We start from the raw sequence: 20,630 nt of genomic DNA, 5'->3' as shown, positions 1-20,630 counted from the left end.
GCCACTTTTCGCACCATTCAGATATGTTTTCTAAATCGTTTTGCAGTTTGTTTTGATCTTCTGATGACTTTATTAGTCGATAAACGACAGCGTCATCTGCAAACAACCGAAGACTGCTGCTGAGATTGTCTCCAAAATTGTTTATAAAGGTAAGGAACAGCAAAGGGCCTATAATACTACCTTGGGGAACGCCAGAAATCACTTCTGTTTTACTCGATGACTTTCAGTCAGTTACTATAAACTGTGACCTCTCTGACTGGAAATCACGAATCCAGTCACGTAATTGAGACGATATTGCATAAGCACGCAATTTCACTAGAAGCCGCTTGTGTGGCACTGTGTCATAAGCCTTCCGGAAATCCTGAAGTACGGAATCGATCTGCAATCCCTTGTCAGTAGTACACAACTCTTCATGTAAATAAAGAGTTGTCTTTCACAACAACGATCTTTTCTAAATCCGTGTTGACTGTGTGTCAATAGACCGTTTTCTTCGAGGTAATCACAATGTTTGAACACAATGTAGTTCCAAAATCGTGCTGCATATCGACGTTAACGGTATGGGCCTTTAGTGCATTACTCCTACTACCTTTCTTGAATACTGGTGTGGCCTGTACAACTTTCCAGTCTTTGGGTACGGATCTTTCGTCAAGCGAACAGTTGTATATGATTGTTAAGTATGGAGCTAATGCCTCAGCACACTCCAAAAGGAACCTAATTGGTGTAGAGTCTGGACCAGAAGACTTGCTTTTATTAAGTGATTTAAGTTTCTTCACTACTCCGAGGATATTTACTTCTACGTTACTCATGTTGGCAGTTGTTCCCGATTCGAATTCCGGAATGTTTATTTCGTCTTCTTTTGTGAAATCATTTCGGAAGGCTGTGTTTAGTAACTCTGCTTTGGCAGCACTGTCTTCGATAGTATCTCCATTGCTATCACGCAGGGAAGGCATTGATTGTTTCTTGCCGCTAACATACTTCACATACGACCTTTCATTCGTCAGCGCCCTCTACTGTAGCAACGCTGCATTTCCTCACAAATGTTCATAGGTGCTCTTTCCCTCCATTTCCAGTCAAGAATCCCACCCCCCAAAGTTGTCCGTTTTATTAATGTATATCGCGAGTACCTCAGAGCATTAAAAATTGACAATACACACTCCAGTCTCGCAGATTATCTCATACAATAAACCACCACGGTAACAAAACACAGAATGGAGCGGAACTAACTCAGATAAAAAGCAGTGACCCAAGGAAAGGAAGTGTTGAATGACAATACAGCACTGTGCAATAATACAATGTTTGCACTAAATTAATACTCAGATGCCTTCAGGTTCGCATAATGACTTGAAATGTTTTTGAATATTATATTTTATTTCAAAAGCAAACAGTGGTATGTTGATTACATATGAAGTCCGTGGAAGAAAGATGCGAAGTGAAGCCTCAGATAGTGTGATTCTTATGAATAGGCGCCTGGCTTAGGCGCTGGCGCACGTAGCATCAAACTCTGCAACACAGGAGATAAAACATAAGTAAACATAAAACCACGGAGGTGGTTGCATAATTCACGAGAGTTCGAGTGTAGAGAGAGACAGAGAGAGAGAGTTAGAGAGGCATTACCATTTCTTGCGCCCACAGTGTCCACAGCCTTTACCATAGCCGCCGCCGCGGCGACCGTAGCCTCCGCCACCCTTGCCCTTCTTCAAGGTTCTCTTCTGACGGCTGGCAACGCCGGAATCTTCAGCAGCTACCTCTGAAGCAGCAAGTAAACAAACAGTATGTAGTGTTCAGTATTGGTTTCATACAGTGTAAATCGACAGATCACAGAAAGACATGAGTTGAAAGAAAGTCCTGATGTAACCGATACTCTCTCAGAATTGTTCAAATGTGTGTGAAATCTTATGGGACTTAACTGCTAAGGTCATGAGTCCCCAGGCTTACACACTACTTAACCTAAATTATCCTAAGGACAAACACACACACCCATGCCCGAGGGAGGACTCGAACCTCCGCCGGGACCAGCCTCAGAATTACTGAGAACCAGTTATATCAAATATACAAGTATTCCACCTCATGTGCAAGATACGAAGGGTGTTCGATAAATAAGTTACACATAATGAGATTTTCACTCTGCAGCGGAGTGTGCGCTGATATGAAACTTCCTGGTAGATTAAAACTGTGTGCACCGACCGAGACTCGAACTCGGGACCTTTTCCTTTCGCGGGCAAGTGCTCTACCATCTGAGCTACCGAAGCACGGCTCAGGCCCGGTCCTCACAGCTTTACTTCTGCCAGTATCTCGTCTCCTACCTTCCAAACTTTACAGAAGCTCTCCTGCGAACCTTACAGAACTAGCACTCCTGGAAGAAAGGATATTGCGGAGACATGGCTTAGCCACAGACTGGGGGATGCTTCCAGAATGAGATTTTCACTCTGCAGCGGAGTGTGCGCTGATATAAGCTTCTGTGAAGTTTGGAAGGTAGGCGACGAGATACTGACTGAAGTAAAGCTGTGAGGACGGGCCGTGAGTCGTGCTTATGTAGCTCAGTTGGTAGAGCACTTGCCCGCGAAAGGCAAAGGTCTTGACTTCGAGTCTCGGTCCGGCACACTGTTTTAATCTGCCAGGAAGTTTCAACCGTATACTAGTTTCTACATAGGATCATACAGCCAACCGGATGCAAACAGCTGGTACATTGACCTAGGTTTAGACCTCTCTATCGATGTCTTCATCAGAATGAAATTTTGAGAAACCCTACAAAAGAATAGGCCAACGGCCGTGCCGCAATGGTAACACCGGTTCCCGTCAGATCACCGAAGTTAAGCGCTGTCGTGCTGGGCTAGCGCTTGGATGGGTAACCATCCGGTCTGCCCAGCGCTGTTGGCAAGCGGGATGCACTCAGCTTTTGTGAGGCAAACTGAGGAGCTACTTGACTGAGAAGTAGTGGCTCCGGTCTCGTTAACTGACATGGCCGGGGGAGCGGCGTACTGACCACATGCCGCTCCATATCCGCATCCAGTGACGCCTGTGGGCTGAGGATGACACTGCGGTAGGTCGGTAGCGTTGGGCCTTCGTGCCGTGTTCGGGCGGAGTTAAGTTTATAAAGGAATATATAGAAAACTAAGTGTAACAACAAGCATTAACGAAGATGACAATTGTCATGCCGGTAAAGAGGTTACTTACGTAAAATTACATTGCTAGAAAGCAATGGTCAGAATTACGAGCAGACAGTGGCATGTGTGGCTAGCTAGGAACGACATCAGATTGATCGGCCCAGTGGCTTATATTGCTGCCACGAAAACAATACAAGATGCGCCGCCTATTGGGCGCGCACAGTCATATGTGCCCATTTGAAACACTGTAACGGAAATAGTTGAAACAAATGACAGTTAAAATTAAAATCGAAATACAAAGGAAGACAGTTTAGTGTATTTTTTAAAATACACAGAAGGCAAGCAGATCAGGTATAACTAAGAGCCGTCTATTAGGCTTTATAGAAATTACTATTATGTTAAGGACAGAATAATATAGAAAAATTACACAAACAGCTGTACAATATAGAAAATATCTGCATGAAAGTAACCAGCAGCACATTGATGAGAATCGAAGAAAATGATGTTTCGGAACCAGCGACAGGAAGTTTTAGTAAAGAATAGGGGAATCAAAATTGTGCGAGCAGTGGATTAAAACCAATGAAAAAATTTTTGTTTCGTAGTTGTAACTGTTCGTTCTTAGAAATATGCTTGAAAATCTCCAGCTCGTCAAGTACGTCGAGCATAACGCCTTGGCCACTGTCCACTGCAAGACTAAATGACACCTGACGTTAGAGCCACGTGGTGTGGTAACGAAAGTATTGTTATGCAGTAAAATAATTTTGTTGCATATGTTTCAATGGTTTAGTATTCTACCAAGCGAGATCAGAACAGAGGGCTAACTCTGGGCCGGTGGGCCAATTGGCATGTCAACAAAACGTACCGCCGATGTAAGAGACGTTAGGCAAATTATTTACCTGAAGAGTGTAAAAAAATGATGGAATCTGACCTCGGGAAGTTCCGTTTGGATTGCGGAGAAGTGTAGAAATGCGCGAAGGTATACTGACTCTACGATGTATCTTATGTTGAACATGGAAAACCTATGTTTATGGCGTTTTTAGATTTAAAGAAAGCATTCTACATTGTTGACTGAAATAGACTCTTTGGAATTCTGAAGGTAGAATAAATAAAATACAACGAGCCAAGATTTATTCGTACACAGATCACACTGCTTATGGGAGTAGAATTACATGGAAGCAGAAAAAGGAATGAGTCTGCTTTGCAGTTTGTTCAAATGTGTGTGAAATCTTATGGGACATAACTGCGAAGGTCATGAGTCCATAAGCTTACACACTACTTAACATAAATTATCCTGGACAAACACACACACCGATGCCCGAAGGAGAACTCCAACCTCCGCCGGAATCAGCCGCACAGTTCATGACCGCTCGGCTAATCCCGCCCGGCTTTTGCAGTCTGTTCACAAATTTATTGATTTGTACATTGAGCTAGTAGTAAACGAAACCGAGGATAAATTTGGAAAGGGAATTAAAGTTCATGGAAAAGAAACAAAAATTATGTGGTTTACCAACGACATTTTAATTCTATCGCAGAAGGCAAGGAATTTGGGAGAGCAGACTGAAAACAGGTTATAGAACATCAGGTAAAACAAGTATCATGGATTTACACAAATTAACTGAGACGATGTTGGGAGAAATAGAGTAGGAAATGAGACAGTAAATGTAGTAGATATCTTTTGGTATTTGGACACCGAAATAAGCACTGTAGTCGAAGTAGAGAGGATAGCAAATTCAGACTGGCAAATGCAAGAAACGCGTTTCGGAAACAGAGAAATTTGTTAATGTAGGATATAACTGTGTCAGGATGTATTTTCAGAATATATTGTCTGGATCCTAACTTTGTACGGAAATGAAACATGGACGATAAATAGCTCAGATAAGAAGATGAGAGCAGCTCTTGAATTGTGGTGGTATAGAACATTCCTGAGGAATATATGGATCACCGAATAACTAATAATGGGGCACTAAACCGAATTGGGAGGGAGGCAGACAATACATTTATGGCATAAGTAAATGAAGGTGTCAGTTTACACAACACATCCTGAGGAACCAAGGATTGTCAATTTAGTAGTGGAAGGAAGATCTTTGGTGGGGGGAGGGATAAAAAATAAAAATTAAAAAGAGACCAAAGCTTGACTACAATAGGCAAGTGGATGTATGTTCCAGCAGCTAGACTTCAGAGCTGCGTCGCAGCAGTCTTCGGACTGAATATCATCATCGTCACAACAACATCAAGCATATTAAAAATATTCTTTCCTCTTCAATTTCATTGAAGTAAACGAAAACTCAAGTCGTATGGTATTGTTAACTGTCAGATACGGAGGTAATAAGAACCATGGACCTTGCCGTTGGTGGGGTGTGGGGAGGCTTGAGTACCGCAGTGATACAGGTAGCCGTACGTAGGTGCGACTACAGCGGAGGGGCAAGACAAATGTGTGGTTCCTGAGCAGTGGGGCAGCAGCGTTTTCAGCAGCTGCAGTGGCAACATTTTGGATGATTGACTGGTCTGGCCTTGTAACATTAACCAAAACAGCATTGTTATGCTGGTACTGTGAACGGCTCAAAGCAAGGGGAAAGTACAACCGTATTTTTCCCGAGTGCATGCAGCTTTACTGTATGGTTAAATGATGGAGTCCTCTTGGGTAAAATAGTCCGGATGTAAAATAAACCCCCACTCGGATCTCCGAGCGGGAACTACTCAGGAGGACGTCGTTATCAGCAGAAACAAAACTGAAGTTCGACGGAGAGGTATGTGGAATGTCGGATATCTAAATCGCGCAGGATGATTAGAAAATTTAAAAAGGGAACTGTATAGGTTCAAGTTAGATACAGTGGGAATTAGTGAAACTCGGTGGCAGAAGGAACAGGACTTGAGGTCAGGTGAATACAGGGTTATAAATACAAAATCAAGTAGAGGCAATGCAGGAGTAGGTTTAACACTGAATAACAAAATAGGAACAAGGGTAAGCTACTACATATAGCATAGTTAACACATTATTCTAGCCAAGTTAGGCACGAATCCCACACCCACCACAGTAATAAAAGTTTATGTGCTAACTAGCACCGCAGATGACGAAGAGATTGAAGAAATGTATGATGAGTCAAAAAAATTATTCAGGTACTGTAGGGAGACGAAAATTAAATAGTCATGGGGGCCTGGAATTCGATTGTAGGACAAGGAAGAGAACGAAAAGTAGTAGGTGAATATGCACTGGGGTAAGGAATGAAAGAGGAAGCCGCCTGGTAGAATTTTACAAAAAATGGTTCAAATGGCTCTGTGTACTATGGGACTTAACATCTGAGGTCATCAGTCCCCTAGACTTAGACCTACTTAAACCTAACTAACCTAAAGACATCACACACATCCATGCCCGAGGCAGGATTCGAACCTGCGACCGCAGCAGTAGCGCGGTTCCGGACTGAAGCGCCTAGAACCGCACGGTCACAACAGTCGCTCGAAAAAAAATGGTTCAAATGGCTCTGAGCACTACGGGACTTAACATCTATGGTCATCAGTCCCCTAGAACTTAGAACTACTTAAACCTAACTAACCTAAGGACATCACACAACACCCAGTCATCATGAGGCAGAGAAAATCCCTGACCCCGCCGGGAATCGAACCCGGGAACCTGGGCGTGGGACGGCCGCTAGAATTTTACACTACTTAATCATAGTTAACACTTGGTTTACGAATCATGAAAGAAGGTTTTATACACGGAAGAGGTCTGGAGACACTGGAAAGTTTGAGATAGATTATATAATAGTAAGATACAGAATTAGAAACCACGTTTTAAATTTTAAGACATTTCCAGGGGCAAATGTGGACTCTGACCACAATTTATTGGTCATGAACTGTAGATTAAAACCGAAAAAACTGCAAAAAGATAGGAATTTAAGGAGAAGAGATCTGGATAAACTGAAAAAAACCAGAGGTTGTAGCGAGTTTCAGAGAGAGTATTAGGGAACGGTTGACAAGAACAGGGAAAAGAAATGCACTAGAAGAAGTATGTGTTGATTTGAAAGATAAAATAGTGAAGGCAGCAAAGGATCAAGTAGGTAGAAAGACGAGGGCTAGTATAAATCCTTGAGCAACAGAAGAGATATTGGATTTAATGAATGAAAGGAAAAAATATAAAAATGTAGAAAGACAGGAAGTGCAAAACGGCTAAGCAGGGATGACTAGAGGACAAATGTAAGGATATAGAAGCAATATCACTAGGAGTAAGATAGACAGTGCCTACAAGAAAATTGAAGAGATCTTTGGAGAAAAGAGAACCCTCTGTATAAATATCAAGAGCTCAGTTGGAAACCAGTGCTAAGCAAGGAAGGGAAAGCAGAAGGATGGAAGGAGTATATAGAGTATATACAGGGCGATGTACTTGAGGACAAGATATGATACTGCGTGAAGAATTTGACAAAGCACTGTTACGGCACAGAGTAATACAGGTTCCAGTTTATAAAATTTTTAACGGAGTTCAGCCACCTTGACGTAAGATAGACTGGTTACGCCACGATTAGTGGCGGACCAGGAACCCGGGTGAAGCAAGACAGACGGGCAGCCACAGTCTCGCTTCCCACGCCCGGGTTCCCGGGTTCGATTCCCGGCGGGGTCAGGGATTTTCTCTGCCTCGTGATGGCTGGGTGTTGTGTGCTGTCCTTAGGTTAGTTAGGTTTAAGTAGTTCTAAGTTCTAGGGGACTTATGACCACAGCAGTTGAGTCCCATAGTGCTCAGAGCCATTTGAGCCATTTGCAGCACAGTCTTCATCTCTGCAGTAGCTGAGTGACAGAGAGCGCACACAGCGGAAAAACAGAGAAGGACAGCGACTAATCAAAATAAGACGCGGTCATCGCTAGTAAACCGCACGTCACAGAACTACGGAAAGCTTTTTAAACACCAGAGCCCCAGCTCCAATTAGGGGAGAACGGTTCAGGTCAATGGGAACGATGGAGTCCGTGTCGACGAAATTCCGTTCCATGGCCATGTTGTGTTAGTAAGTCGTCTCAAGATTAACCCGTGCAGTACCAGCCAGCCGCGGAGTGCGGCAGAGCTGAACTGCACTGACGAAATTCATGCAGTGTCGCATCAACCACTACTGATGGGAGAGCTGATGAACTACCAGCAGCAGTGCAGTACCAGGTGCTGTAGTCTGTGAGTGTAGGACAGAAGACGATGAGCAGGGTTCCTGGCGGACCACTGTCCACTATGCCTAAGCGCATCCAGCTGTGGGGCCTACCAGGCCAGCCTTACTGGGTTCAGCGCCAGCCGCCTAGACCACTCCGTGGATGGGGTGGTCCAGGGAAGAAGAGGCATGGAGTGGGATCGAGTACAAGCGCATCCAGGCTCGGGGTCTACCAGGCCGACAGTACTGCATTCAACACCTGCTGCCTACTCTACTCCGCAGATGGAGTGGTCCAGGGAAGAAGAGGCACGGAGTGGGATAGAGTACAAGCACATCCAGGTGTGGTGTCTTCCAGGCCAGCAGTACTGGGTTCAACGCCTGCCACCTACACCAGTCTGCAGATGGAGTGGTCCAGGGAAGAAGAGGCACGGAGTGGCATCGAGTACAAGCGCATCCAGGTGAAGGGTCTACCAGGCCGGCAGTACTGGGTTCAACGCTTGCCGCCTACACCAATCTGTGGATGGGATGGTCCAGGGAACAAGAGGCATGGAGTGGGATCGAGTACACTCCCTCAGCCGGAAGCAGCTGTCCATGCTGAACCAGGCTGGAATAAGTATTGGTATCGACGCAAGAGGAACGACGTCTCGCTAGGACACAGGCGCAAGGGCTGGCGCAGCTTCCGACACCGAGACTGTCCGTGACCGGGGCAGTAGGCAACTACGGACAACAGTGCACTACTCTTTGCAAAGTTATCACAATAAACGATTCACTGAATAATAATGATTTATTACCGCCACGAGCGCTTCCAGACGATTACTGACATGGTGTAGAGACGTCACCTGCACGGCTTCTCTGCAGCAGTGAAAGACTTAAGTCTAAACACGGCCACGGTAGTAGACAATATTCCGTTAGAACTGTTGATAGCCTTGGGAGAGCCAGCCATGACGAGACTCTTCCATCTGGTAAGCAAGATGCATGAGACAGGCGAAATACCCTCAGACCTCAAGAAGAATATAATAATTCCAATCCTAAAGAAAGCAGGTGTTGAAAGGTGTGAAAATTACCGAACTATCAGTTTAATAAGTCACGGTTGCTCTTAATTTGGGGAGATACGGCAAATTTGCTGGCTAAGGTAGGATTTGGCAAGCACGAAGACAAACAGTAGAAACTCTCGCCGTGTGCGGAAGGGAATTATGCTGTTGAAATGTAGGCTAAGTGTGGCTTGCCATTAAGAATAACAAAACAGGCGTAGAATATCGTCGAGTTTATGCTGTAATGGTGTCACGAATGACAACTAAAGGTGTCCTGCTATGAAATGAAATGCCTCCCGAGACCATAACTCCCGGTCGCAAGTTCGCATTGTCAGCTTCATATCCCACCGCTGCCAGGGGCGACCCCAGTCGCGTCTTCGCTTGTCATCATGGCTCAGTTCGATGAGGGACTAATCACTGAAGACAATTCTGCTTCATTCAAGGAGATTCCAAGCCACAATTACTAACGAAGACACGTCTATAGACGCCTCGTATCAGTGGTAGGATATCAGCCTCAGTGTCACCCAGCATACTACCCGACAACCTGGAGTGATAGTCTGGGGTGCCATTTCATTTCACAGCAGGACCAGTTTCGTTACCATCCGTGGCAACCTTACAGCACAGCGGAACGTAACGATACTCTAAGCCCCGTTTTGTTTCCCTTAATGGCAAGCCACACTGAGCTTACATCTCAGCTATATAATGTCCGTCCAGACGCGGCGAGAGTTTCTGCTGCTTGTTGTCTTCGTGCTTGCCAGCCTCACCTTGGCCAGCAATGTCGCCGGATATTTCAAAAATGGTTCAAATGGCTCTGAGCACTATGCGACTTAACTTCTCAGGTCATCAGTCGCCTAGAACTTAGAACTAATTAAACCTAACTACCCTAAGGACATCACAGACATCCATGCCCGAGGCAGGATTCGAACCTGCGACCGTAGCGGTCGCTCGGTTCCAGACTGCAGCGCCTAGAACCGCACGGCCACTCCGGCCGGCGCCGGATCCTTCCCCAGTTAAGGATAACAAAACAGGCGTAGAATATCGTCGAGTTTATGCTGTAAGGGTGTCACGAATGACAACTAAAGGGGTCCTGCTATGAAATGAAATGCCTCCCGAGACCATAACTCCCGGTCGCAAGTTCGTATGGTCAGCTTCATATCCCACCGCTGTCAGGGGCGTCCCCAGTCGCGTCTTCGCTTGTCATCATGGCTCAGTTCGATGAGGGACTAATCACTGAAGACAATTCTGCTTCATTCAAGGAGATTCCAGGAACATTGCGGGCATGTCCCTTCAATCAACTCGGGATTCTGACGATCTAAATTTCCAATTGAGCAGGAATAATTTCTTGCATAAGTGGCAGAGGTGGACCAACGCGTTATTCACTTGCTGAATTTGGAAAGCTCTTTCTCTTTAACAAATCGTACAGCTTTTTTTCTGAAACTGTAGTCATTTGTTTCTTTTTAATATACGTCAAATGATTTTTTTGTCCTAGAGTGCATCTTCACCGATTGATCGCACTGGAATTCGGAATTATTTCGCAAGTTTCTTTATTTTCCTTAAATGTGGGAACTGCATCATGACTTTCTTGCCAGAAACTAACAACCCGATTGTATTCAGTTCGCACGGAAGTTATACTGTGTAAATTTAGAAAACACTATTTGGACTCCAAGGTTTAACTCTTGTTGACAGCAAGAAAATGAGATAAGATAGCTTTAAGTACGTGTGACACATACATAAAATTTTCTCCTCGTTCAATATGCAATGCAATAGGACATAACAATAATTTCAAGGAATGTATGAAATTACTGCTAGCCGTTAATTTACGGTAAAAAGCTAATGAATGTTGTTTACGAAGGCACACTGAACGTACCACATGGTAAAGGTGCTAGAATAGAGCATTTAGTATGAACTATTTGTACTAGAACGATGTGACAGTTTCATCGGTGAGTCATATCACTTGCATCAGTTTCGTAGCAAAAATATGTGTGTTTATGTTTAATAAATTAGTTTGAAGTTAGTTAAAATGCTATTTCAGATTGCTGGAATCACTGTTTGGTTTAACCTTAGGTGTTTGTGTGTACTTCCACTCCATTAAATAACGGTCGAGCTGGAAGTCTCGTCTGGTAACATTCACAGTGGTAGATGCGTGTAACTCGCCGTGTAGGCCGGCAGCAGTGGCCGAGCGGTTCTAGGCGCTTCAGTCCTGAACCACGCGGCTGCTGCGGTCGCAGGTTCGAATCCTGCCTTGGGCATGGATGTGTATGATGTCCTTAGGTTAGTTAGGTTTAACTAGTTCTAAGTTTAGGGGACTGATGACCTCAGATGTTACGTCTCATAGTGCTTAGAGCCATTCGCCGTGTAAGCCCATATGAATTGGAATAGAGATGCTCAGTATTACCTGCCGCGTTCTCCAGTGGGGACGGTCCCAACGCGCTGGTGAGTGGCGGCTCTTGCAGCTCGACGGAGCGGACAGCACGAGTTTCCTCACTTTCCTCCAGCTCTTGCTCCTCTTGTGGAACGGGAGCGGCAGCTGAAAACAAAGTACTATAATTTAGTGTCTTTTACATTACTATTATCGTAGTTAACGCATAAAAGGAAACACAGGAAATCAAAGAAATGTACTTAGTTATAGAATGAAGTGTAATCGAGAGGTATCGATAGAGCAAAGGTTAGAGTAGGTCCATGGGCGTGGCTCACTTTCTCGTATATGGAGCGTCGCTAGCAAAATAGACAAGTTCAGATTCGAATCACCATCTCAAGCACACAATTAGGCACTGAAGAATTTCCGAAAATTAAGCTCATTTGGCATACACAACAAACAGATTTACACTACTGGGCATTAAAATTGCTACACCACGAAGATGACGTGCTACAGACACGAAATTTAACCGACAAGAAGAAGATTCTCTGATATGCAAATTAAAAGCTTTTCAGAGCATTCACACAAGGTTGACGCCGGTGGCGACACCTACAACGAGCTGCCATGAGGAAAGTTTCCAACCGATTTTTCATACACAAACAGCAGTTGACCGGCGTTGCCTGGTGAAACGTTGATATGATGCCTCGTGTAAGGATGAGAAATGCGTACCATCACGTTTCCGACTTTGATGAAGGTCGGATTGTAGCCTATCGCGTTTGCGGTTTATCGTATCGCGACATTGCTACTCGCGTTAGTCGAGATCCAATGACTGTTAGCAAAATATGGGATCGGTGGGTTCAGGAGGGTAATACGGAACGCCGTGCAGGATCCCATCGGCCTCGTATCACTAGCAGTCGAAATGACAGGCATCTTATCCGCATGGCTGTAACGGATCGTGCAGGCACGTCCCGATCCCTGAGTCAGCAGATAGGGACGTTTGCAAGACAACAACCATCTGCACGAACAGTTCGACGACGTTTGCAGCAGCATGGACTATCAGCTCGGAGACCATGGCTGCGGTTACCCTTGACGGTGCATCACAGACAGGAGCGTCTGCGGTGGTGTACTCAACGACGAATCTGGGTGCACGAATGGCAAAACGTCATTTTTTCGGATCAATCCAGGTTCTGTTTACAGCATCATGATGGTCGCATCCGTATTTGGCGACATCGCGGTGAACGCACATTGGAAGCGTGTAGTCGCCATGCCATACTGGCGTATCGCCCGGCGTGATGGTATGTGGTGCCATTGGTTACACGTCTCGGTCACCTCTTGTTCGCATTGACGGCACTTTGAACAGTGGACGTTACATTTCAGATGTGTTACGACCCGTGGCTCTAGCCTTCATTCGATCCCTGCGATACCCTACATTTCAGCAGGATAATATACGACCGCATGTTGCAGGTCCTGTACGGGCCTTTCTGGATACAGAAAATGCTCGACTGCTGCCCTGCCCAGCAAATTCTCCAGATCTCTCACCAATTGAAAACGTCTGGTCAATCGTGACCGAGCAACTGGCTCGTCACAATACGCTAGTCACTACTCTTGATGAACTGTGGTATCGTGTTGAAGCTGCATGGGCAGCTGTGCCTGTACACGCCATCCAATGCCCAGGAGTATCAGGGCCGTTATTACGGCCAGAGGTGGTGGTTCTGGGTACTGATTCCTCAGGATCTACGCACCCAAATTGCGTGAAAATAAAATCACATGTCAGTTAGAGCAAAATATATAATACCCGTTTATCATCTGCATTTCTTCTTGGTGTAGCAGTTTTTATGGCCAGTAGTGTACATAAATTAGCATCGTAGACCATCCTACATTCGTAAGAAACATGCATTCATCAATGAAATATGTACAATTTAAAGCTGATCAAATAAAAATTTAGTGTATGAGTACATACTCGTGTTTGTGTTTTGGGTGGGAACTGGAATCGGTATTTAATGTTGTATGTTATACTGTGGTGTACCATAACTAAAAGTGAAACCTGGCAGGGTATACGATTACAGAATGAAAATGCTTCTAGTATACACGAGTAAGCAAACGAGCCTCTTGCGACGTAACTGCCAATTTGTGGTTACGAGCCGACGCTGACGTCTTCGTTAAATACTGTTGCAGATAGTGCAAACGAATTTGAATTGCAAACATTTTGACTGAGTCCCCAGCTAATTTCACGTAGGACCCATCTTTGGTCAATGTGGCAGATGCATGATGAGGCATCACCACATTTTTCTACGGAACTCGCCGAGTGGAGTGGTCCTTGGCCTCCAAGGTCACCTGTCTTCAATTCTCTCAGTTTTTCTGACTAGGGTCATCTCTCGAAGTGACTTGTACAGTACTTCTATTGATGCTATTCAAAAACTGGAGCAGTGAATTCTACAGTCGTGTCAAGATTCGCGAGGTGATATGCTTGGGAGGAGGACTGAAAGATTTCGTAACTCGTTGTACAGACGAGTCCTCTGATAGGTACGAGTATCCAATAAATTGAAAATTGAAACATTCTGAAGTAGTAGTGTACTTCTTGTTAAAGTGAAATTTGAAAGGAGAATGTTTCACACTGTAGTCAATGAGGACTCATAACTGCAATTGTGTTTCAAACGGCTGTTTTACGGATACATGTCTACTGGAGAGCTTTTGCTTCTGTTAACGTGTAGTTGATTTACGGTATAGCCAACCAACGGAAAATATCATATCTAACCAAAAGAATGTAGAACGTTGTACATAGTAATTCAACCAACAAACGCTGAGGTGACAGACGTCATGGAGTAAGTCACGGGATACCTCCTAACATCGTCTTGATCTCTTTTTTCCCGGCATAGCGCAGCAACTCGACGTGCCATGGACTCAACAAGCCACTGGAAATCCCCTGCATAAATACTGAGCCATGCTGCCTCTAAAGCCGTCCAAAAGTGCTGATGTGTTGCTAGTGCAGGATTTTGTGCACGAACTGATCTCTCGATTTTCCCCCTTAAATGTCCGATGGAAGTCATGCAGGGCGATTTGGGTGGTCAGATCATTGACTCGAATTATCCAGAATGTTTTTCGAACAACGTAGAACAGTTGTGGTCCTGTGATGTGGTGCGTTGCCACCCATAAAAATTCCATCGTAGTTTGGGAACATGATGTCCATAAATTGCTGCAGATGGTTTCCAAGTAGCCGAACATAACTACATCCAGTCACTGATCGGTTCACTTTGACCAGAGGATCCAGTTCATTTCATGTAAATACAGCCCACAGCATTATGGAGTCACCATCATCTTGTACAGTGCCCTGTTAACAACTTGGGTCCACGGCCCCTGGAGTCGGCCCCATAATAGAAACTTACCATCAGCTTTTACCAACTGAAATCGGGACTCATCTAACCAGGCCACGGTTTTCCAGTCTCTATGGTCCAACCGATATGGTCACGAGCCCAGAAGCCCAAGAGAGGCGCTGCAGGCGATGTCGTGCTGTAAAGGAAGGCACTCACGTCGGTCGTCTGCTATCATAGCCTGTTAACGAAAATTTTGCCTCGCTGTGTTAACGGATACTCTCGTCGTATACCACACATTGATTTATGCGGTTATTTCACGAAGTGTTGCTTGTCTGTTAGCACTGGCAACTCTACTAAAAAACCGCTGCTCCTAGTCGTTAAGAAAAGGCCGTCGGCCACTGCGTTGTCCGTGGTGAGAGGTAATGCCTTAAATCTGATATCCTCAGCACGCTTTTGACACTGTGGATTTCGGTATATTGAATTTCCTAACCACTATCGAAATGGAATGTCCCATGCACTTAGCTCCAACTACCATTCCGCGTTCAGAATCTGCTAATTCCCGTTGTGCAGCCATAACACATCAGAAATTTTTTTACACTAATCACCTTGGTACAAATGACAGTTCCGCTAATGCGCTGCCTCTTTACACCTTGTGTATGCTGTACTGCCGCCATCTGTATATGTGCGTATCGCTATCCCACGAATTTTGTCAGCTCAGTGTGCTACAGGGATATTATCACTGGAGAGAAATCACGCATGCGGTTTCCCAGCGCTCAGTCTTAGGTCAGCTGTTGTGCCTTATAGATGTGAACCATCTTACGTCTAATATATAAAAAAAAGAATTATTTCTTTTTACATATGACACCAGATGACACTAGTATTGTAACGAATTCAAGCATACACTCAGAAACAGAATAAGTGGCAAAAATTTTGGTTTCCTGCGAATGGTTTCTCTTTCGATTTATTAAGAGGCGTCGTATTCAGTTCTGCACATCTAGAGGTACTACACTAATAAAAAGTGTAACACAGGATGAGGAAAGAGCAGAGTGCAAGCTTCAAAATTTGTAGGACACCATATCGACGAGAATTTAAACCGCAAAAAGCACATTTTGGAACACCCAAAACAATTTAATTCAGCCACATTTTCACTTAGAATAATTGCAGATCTTGGTGAAAGACAAATCTATAAATTGACATGTCCTGCATCACATTTTCGTTCAGTATTATCATACAGAATAATGTTCTGGGGTAACTGATCTTTAAGAAAGGAAGCCTTCAACTGTTCGAAAACGTGCTGTGAGACAAATATGCGGTGCTCATTCACATCATCTTGCGGTCAGGGAGTTAGGCATTTCGACCACTGCTTCACAGTATATTTATTATCTCACGAAGTTTGCTGTAAATAATCCACTGCAGTTCAAAAGCAATGATGATATACTTAATTACCCTACCAGCAAAAAATTACATTCCTTACGTACCATGAAGTTTGTCTTTAACACAAAATAGGGTGCACAATACTGCAACCCAAATTTTTGATAATGTACCCAATGATCAAAAGTGCCTGACACAGCAAAGAAAAATTTGAAAATAAACTGAAAGAGTTTCTCCTTTACAACTTTTTCTATTCTGTAGAAGAAACTCTGTTATTTTAGTTTGTAAAAAGTGGTGGATATGTCTATTTAAAAAAAGATGTAAATATCAGCATTTAGGCATATTTACAAATTAATTTTTGATGTGAATATCAAATGACAAATGACTCGTTAGACACATTACGATTTATCATACAAATGATTCATGGAACGTGAAACTAACTTCCACTAGTACCAGTTTTTGCTATAAATTATTATGTACTTTGTATGGTGATTTTTTGAGTAAATGTTCTGCTATTCAAACAGATGTACATAGAATGAAAATGGAAGTACATACATATTAAAGGAAGTTCCTGGCAACGCACACTCTGCTGCAGAGTGAAAATCTCATTCTGTAAACATACGTATTATTTGTTCGGCACAACTTTGTACAGTGGAGAAAGAGAGGGGAGTTACAGCTTAACGTGCAGCACATCATTCCATATGTGAGACAAATCACTCAATACGCGATGCTAGGAGGCATTCACACTAGGAAAAGATCTGTTAATACCCATAAGCGCGTCAAGCTCGAAGTTGTGTTTGACAGGTCATGTCATACAGTACGGCTTTACTGCTTTGGTGTCGTTTATAACTCTGCTAATTGACTACATACAAAAATTTCAGATACTGTCAAAACGCTTGTAATGCAGCAGTAACAGCGAGGCACACGAAAGTATAAATACGTAAGTGGATTTAGGGAATGTAACAGCTTACCAGATATGCCGACCAACAGGACGAGTAATCCCAGTGAGAACAAGACACGTCGCAGTGGCATTCTCATAATGATGCAGTACGACGACGATCTCCTGACGGCTGTTGTTGTCTAACTCCACGTGTGACGTCCTGCACAACGTTTATATACGCTCCGCCCGAGAAGGAACTTCCCCAGAGGTTGGGGCACCCCGTCGCAAGCAAAAAAGTGACATGGGTGCTTGGCCACGCAGGTCGCTCTGTCCTGAGAGGTTTCCTACACCGACCATGACCGTGAGAACCAGAGGTCGCCAGTCGGTTACTCCGCACGTGGACATCTGATGCTCTCGTAATCATTACGTGAGCTAACTTCTTCCCTCAGCTAGGATGCTATGTAATTTTCTTGTATCTGCCATGTGACTGTTTTGTCCGCGCTCGTTGCTGTTTCTTCGATGCGCCACTTAAAATGTTCCTTTCCTGCGACAGAGTAGATGCTGTAGGTCGTTTGTGAAAGTTTAAAGCCGGCCGCTGTGGCCGAGCGCTTCTAGACGCTTCAGTCCGGAACAGCGCTGCTGCTACGGTCGCAGGTTCGAATCCTGCCTCGGGCATGGATGAGTGTGATGTCGTTAGGTTGGTTAGGTTTAAGTAGTTCTAAATCTATGGGCCTGATGACCTCATATGTCAAGTCCCATAGTGCTTAGAGCCATTTGAAACATTTTTTTAAAGTTTAAAGGTTTATTGGGACTGACACTGGAATTTGCACGTCTTTTACGGACAGTGCACTTGCGAATAAGTCATGTTGTGGGACCTGCCATTCTAATATGATGAGTACGCCACCAAGAGAAAAGGAATTTCAACCTGTATTACATCCCTCGTGGTGTAGTGCTCCATTCTCTCGCGGCATTAGTCCCACAGAAGTATATTCTTAAGAGGAGAGGAGTTGCGGCCGAAATATACTATACTTTGTTACGTTAAACAATAATTAAATATTTTTCAGTTGCCTTTTCACACTTAATTAACTACTTCTATTCGACTTTTTTCGTGTCACTAGTGACGTTGCATCTTATCCAAACGAAAACCTATGTTAATTTTTTTGAAGGGGAGGGGTGGGGGGGGTTATTACTGAGTGACATAAATGCTTTGAGATCAAAATCTAACAGACTTAATCTATTTCAGTTTCTTTGTTATTCCTAAGAGTTGAAAGCTATACAGAAACGGCCGAAGTAACTAATTAAATCTTTAGAAATTGTTTCAGTACCGAAATCGGCAACACACTTCCTCCTTTCAGCTATCACACGAACGCCCAAATGAGGTACGTGTTCACGGATATCGATGCGACTAAAACAACGGAAACTGGCGAAATATGTGTATAATTCTGTATCGCCCATTCTAAAGACTTGATTTTCATCTAGAAAATGTATATCATTGATGAATGGACCAAAAAATGCATTTTACCCGATTGGAAATAGAGATCGGTCGTGTACAGAACAAATAATTATTATAGGACTACAATATCTGATGGAAAGTAACCAGCCACTCATATGTAGTGCGGAATTGATCACTAGACGTCATGAGAAGTAGACTTTCCAGTATAAAAGGAGGCGAGGAGCATTGTCAGTAGAGAAGCAGTAACAGTAAAAAGGATAGTCAGGGGCCTCAGTGACTTCCAACATGGACTAGTCACTGGATGTCACCTGAGTAACAAACCGTCAAGAACATTTCTACTCTTCTAAGGCAACCCATGTCGACATATGGTGATGTAATTCTGAAGCGTAAAGGCAAAGTGACAACCACATCTAAATCAAGACCACACAGGCCACATGTACTGACCGTAGGGACCGTTGAGCATCAGCAGAAAGGATCACTCGTGGGTTGTTTTATTTCGGATAGCCTTGGTGGCCTTACTTGTAATGCTTTTGTCATAACCATTGGCGTGAAACGTGTGATGTAGGTCCCTCAGTTCTTCTTTGCTGTCGTTAATGTCACTTATTGGGTAGGAGCGGGCAGTCAGCGTCTGCGGATCTGAATACTGCGGTAGGCGCTTGTGCCTTCCGGCGTGCAGATACCGATTTATGTGGGTTGACTTCTGATATGCTTTGTATCCCAGTGTACCATCCGTTGTTCTGTCTATCTGCACGTCCAGAAATGGTATTGCACCGTTAATTTTGGTTTCGTGTATGAACTACATAGTCTTATGCAGACTGAAACACGATTTATACTCATGTATTATAACAATTTTGGAGAAGAAAAATCTCCTCTATAGGAATGATCATGAAATTTGAAAGAAAGCAATAGTTCACTCTATTTGCCCTGAAAGCAGGAACTTGAGGCAGTGTTTATTCCCTTCCGGAAAAGACCTACATCTACATACATACTCCGCGCCCCGCGATTTCTCTTATTTTCCCAGTCCTTACGCGAAATGCAAGTTGGCAGCAGCAAAATTGTTGTGCGGTCAGCTTCAAATACCAGCTCTCTAAATTTTCTAAATAGTGTTTCGGTAACAAATCTAATGGCTCGCCTCTGAATTGATTCAAGGTCTTCCTCTAATCCGATCTGGTGGGGATCCCAAACACTGGAGCGGCACTCACGAATGGATCGCACTAACGTTCTATACGTTGTCTGCTTTATGCATGTTTCTACATTTGGAGCAACCTGCCGTTCATCACCCCAGCTAGAAATTTTTTCTAAGTCATTTTGTATCCTCCGACCCATTATTTAGGGATTTGACGTAGGACCAGAATTTTCTCGGGTTTTCGGCACGATATTTTGCTAAGCTATGGCTGTGGAATGTATATGCTTCGCGCATAGACCATTTTACAGATGCACGAATTTCTATAAACTTTTGCCTGAAGTCACAGACGCTTTCTTTTTCAACCGAGAGTGCAACGGTCTCTGTTCCTTGGCATTTTCCGAAATTTGTTACTAAACCACTGTGGGTGTTTACCTTCCTTAATCCACTTATTCGGTGCATACTTCTCCAGAGCGCGATTTTCACAAATTGCTCGGTGTCTGTCATACTGGAAATATACGACGTCCATTCATCGACTGAGTGGGATGCTAACATGTGCGTATCTGCTCTTTCTAGCAAAAATACTGCTCTACTCTTTTTGATGGATTTATGGACTTTCTTAACCATCGCCACTATGATGACATCATGGTCACCGATCCTTGTCTGAACACTGTCGATAAGTTGAGGTCTGTTTGTATCTACAATGTGTAAAATATCTCCATTGCTTGTGGGCTATCGAACTATCTGCTCAGGACAGATTTTGGAAAACGTGTTCAAAACTACTTCACAAGACTGTCTGTGCGTAACTCCTGAATGCGTCCATAGACTTCTCATATTATACTCGGTAGGTTAAAGTCGCCTCTAACTACTATCGCAGTCTC

At 43.9% G+C, this 20,630-nt stretch overlaps 1 protein-coding gene across 1 annotated transcript; it reads right to left on the bottom strand.

The window, feature by feature from the left end:
• Positions 1–1,358: 1,358 nt before the first annotated feature.
• Positions 1,359–17,368, bottom strand: LOC126162873 (uncharacterized). Its single transcript, XM_049919662.1, has 4 exons — positions 17,265–17,368; positions 11,651–11,782; positions 1,615–1,747; positions 1,359–1,501 (listed from the first exon to the last, which is right to left on the bottom strand). Coding segments are annotated over exons 1-4 (333 nt in total). The 5' UTR covers positions 17,332–17,368; the 3' UTR covers positions 1,359–1,500.
• Positions 17,369–20,630: the final 3,262 nt, after the last annotated feature.

Source organism: Schistocerca cancellata, chromosome 1, assembly GCF_023864275.1.
Source record: "Schistocerca cancellata isolate TAMUIC-IGC-003103 chromosome 1, iqSchCanc2.1, whole genome shotgun sequence".
Classification (NCBI taxonomy): Eukaryota; Metazoa; Arthropoda; class Insecta; order Orthoptera; family Acrididae; genus Schistocerca; species Schistocerca cancellata.
Note: the sequence above shows the minus strand (reverse complement) of the source record. Positions and strands in the feature narration are given on the sequence as shown.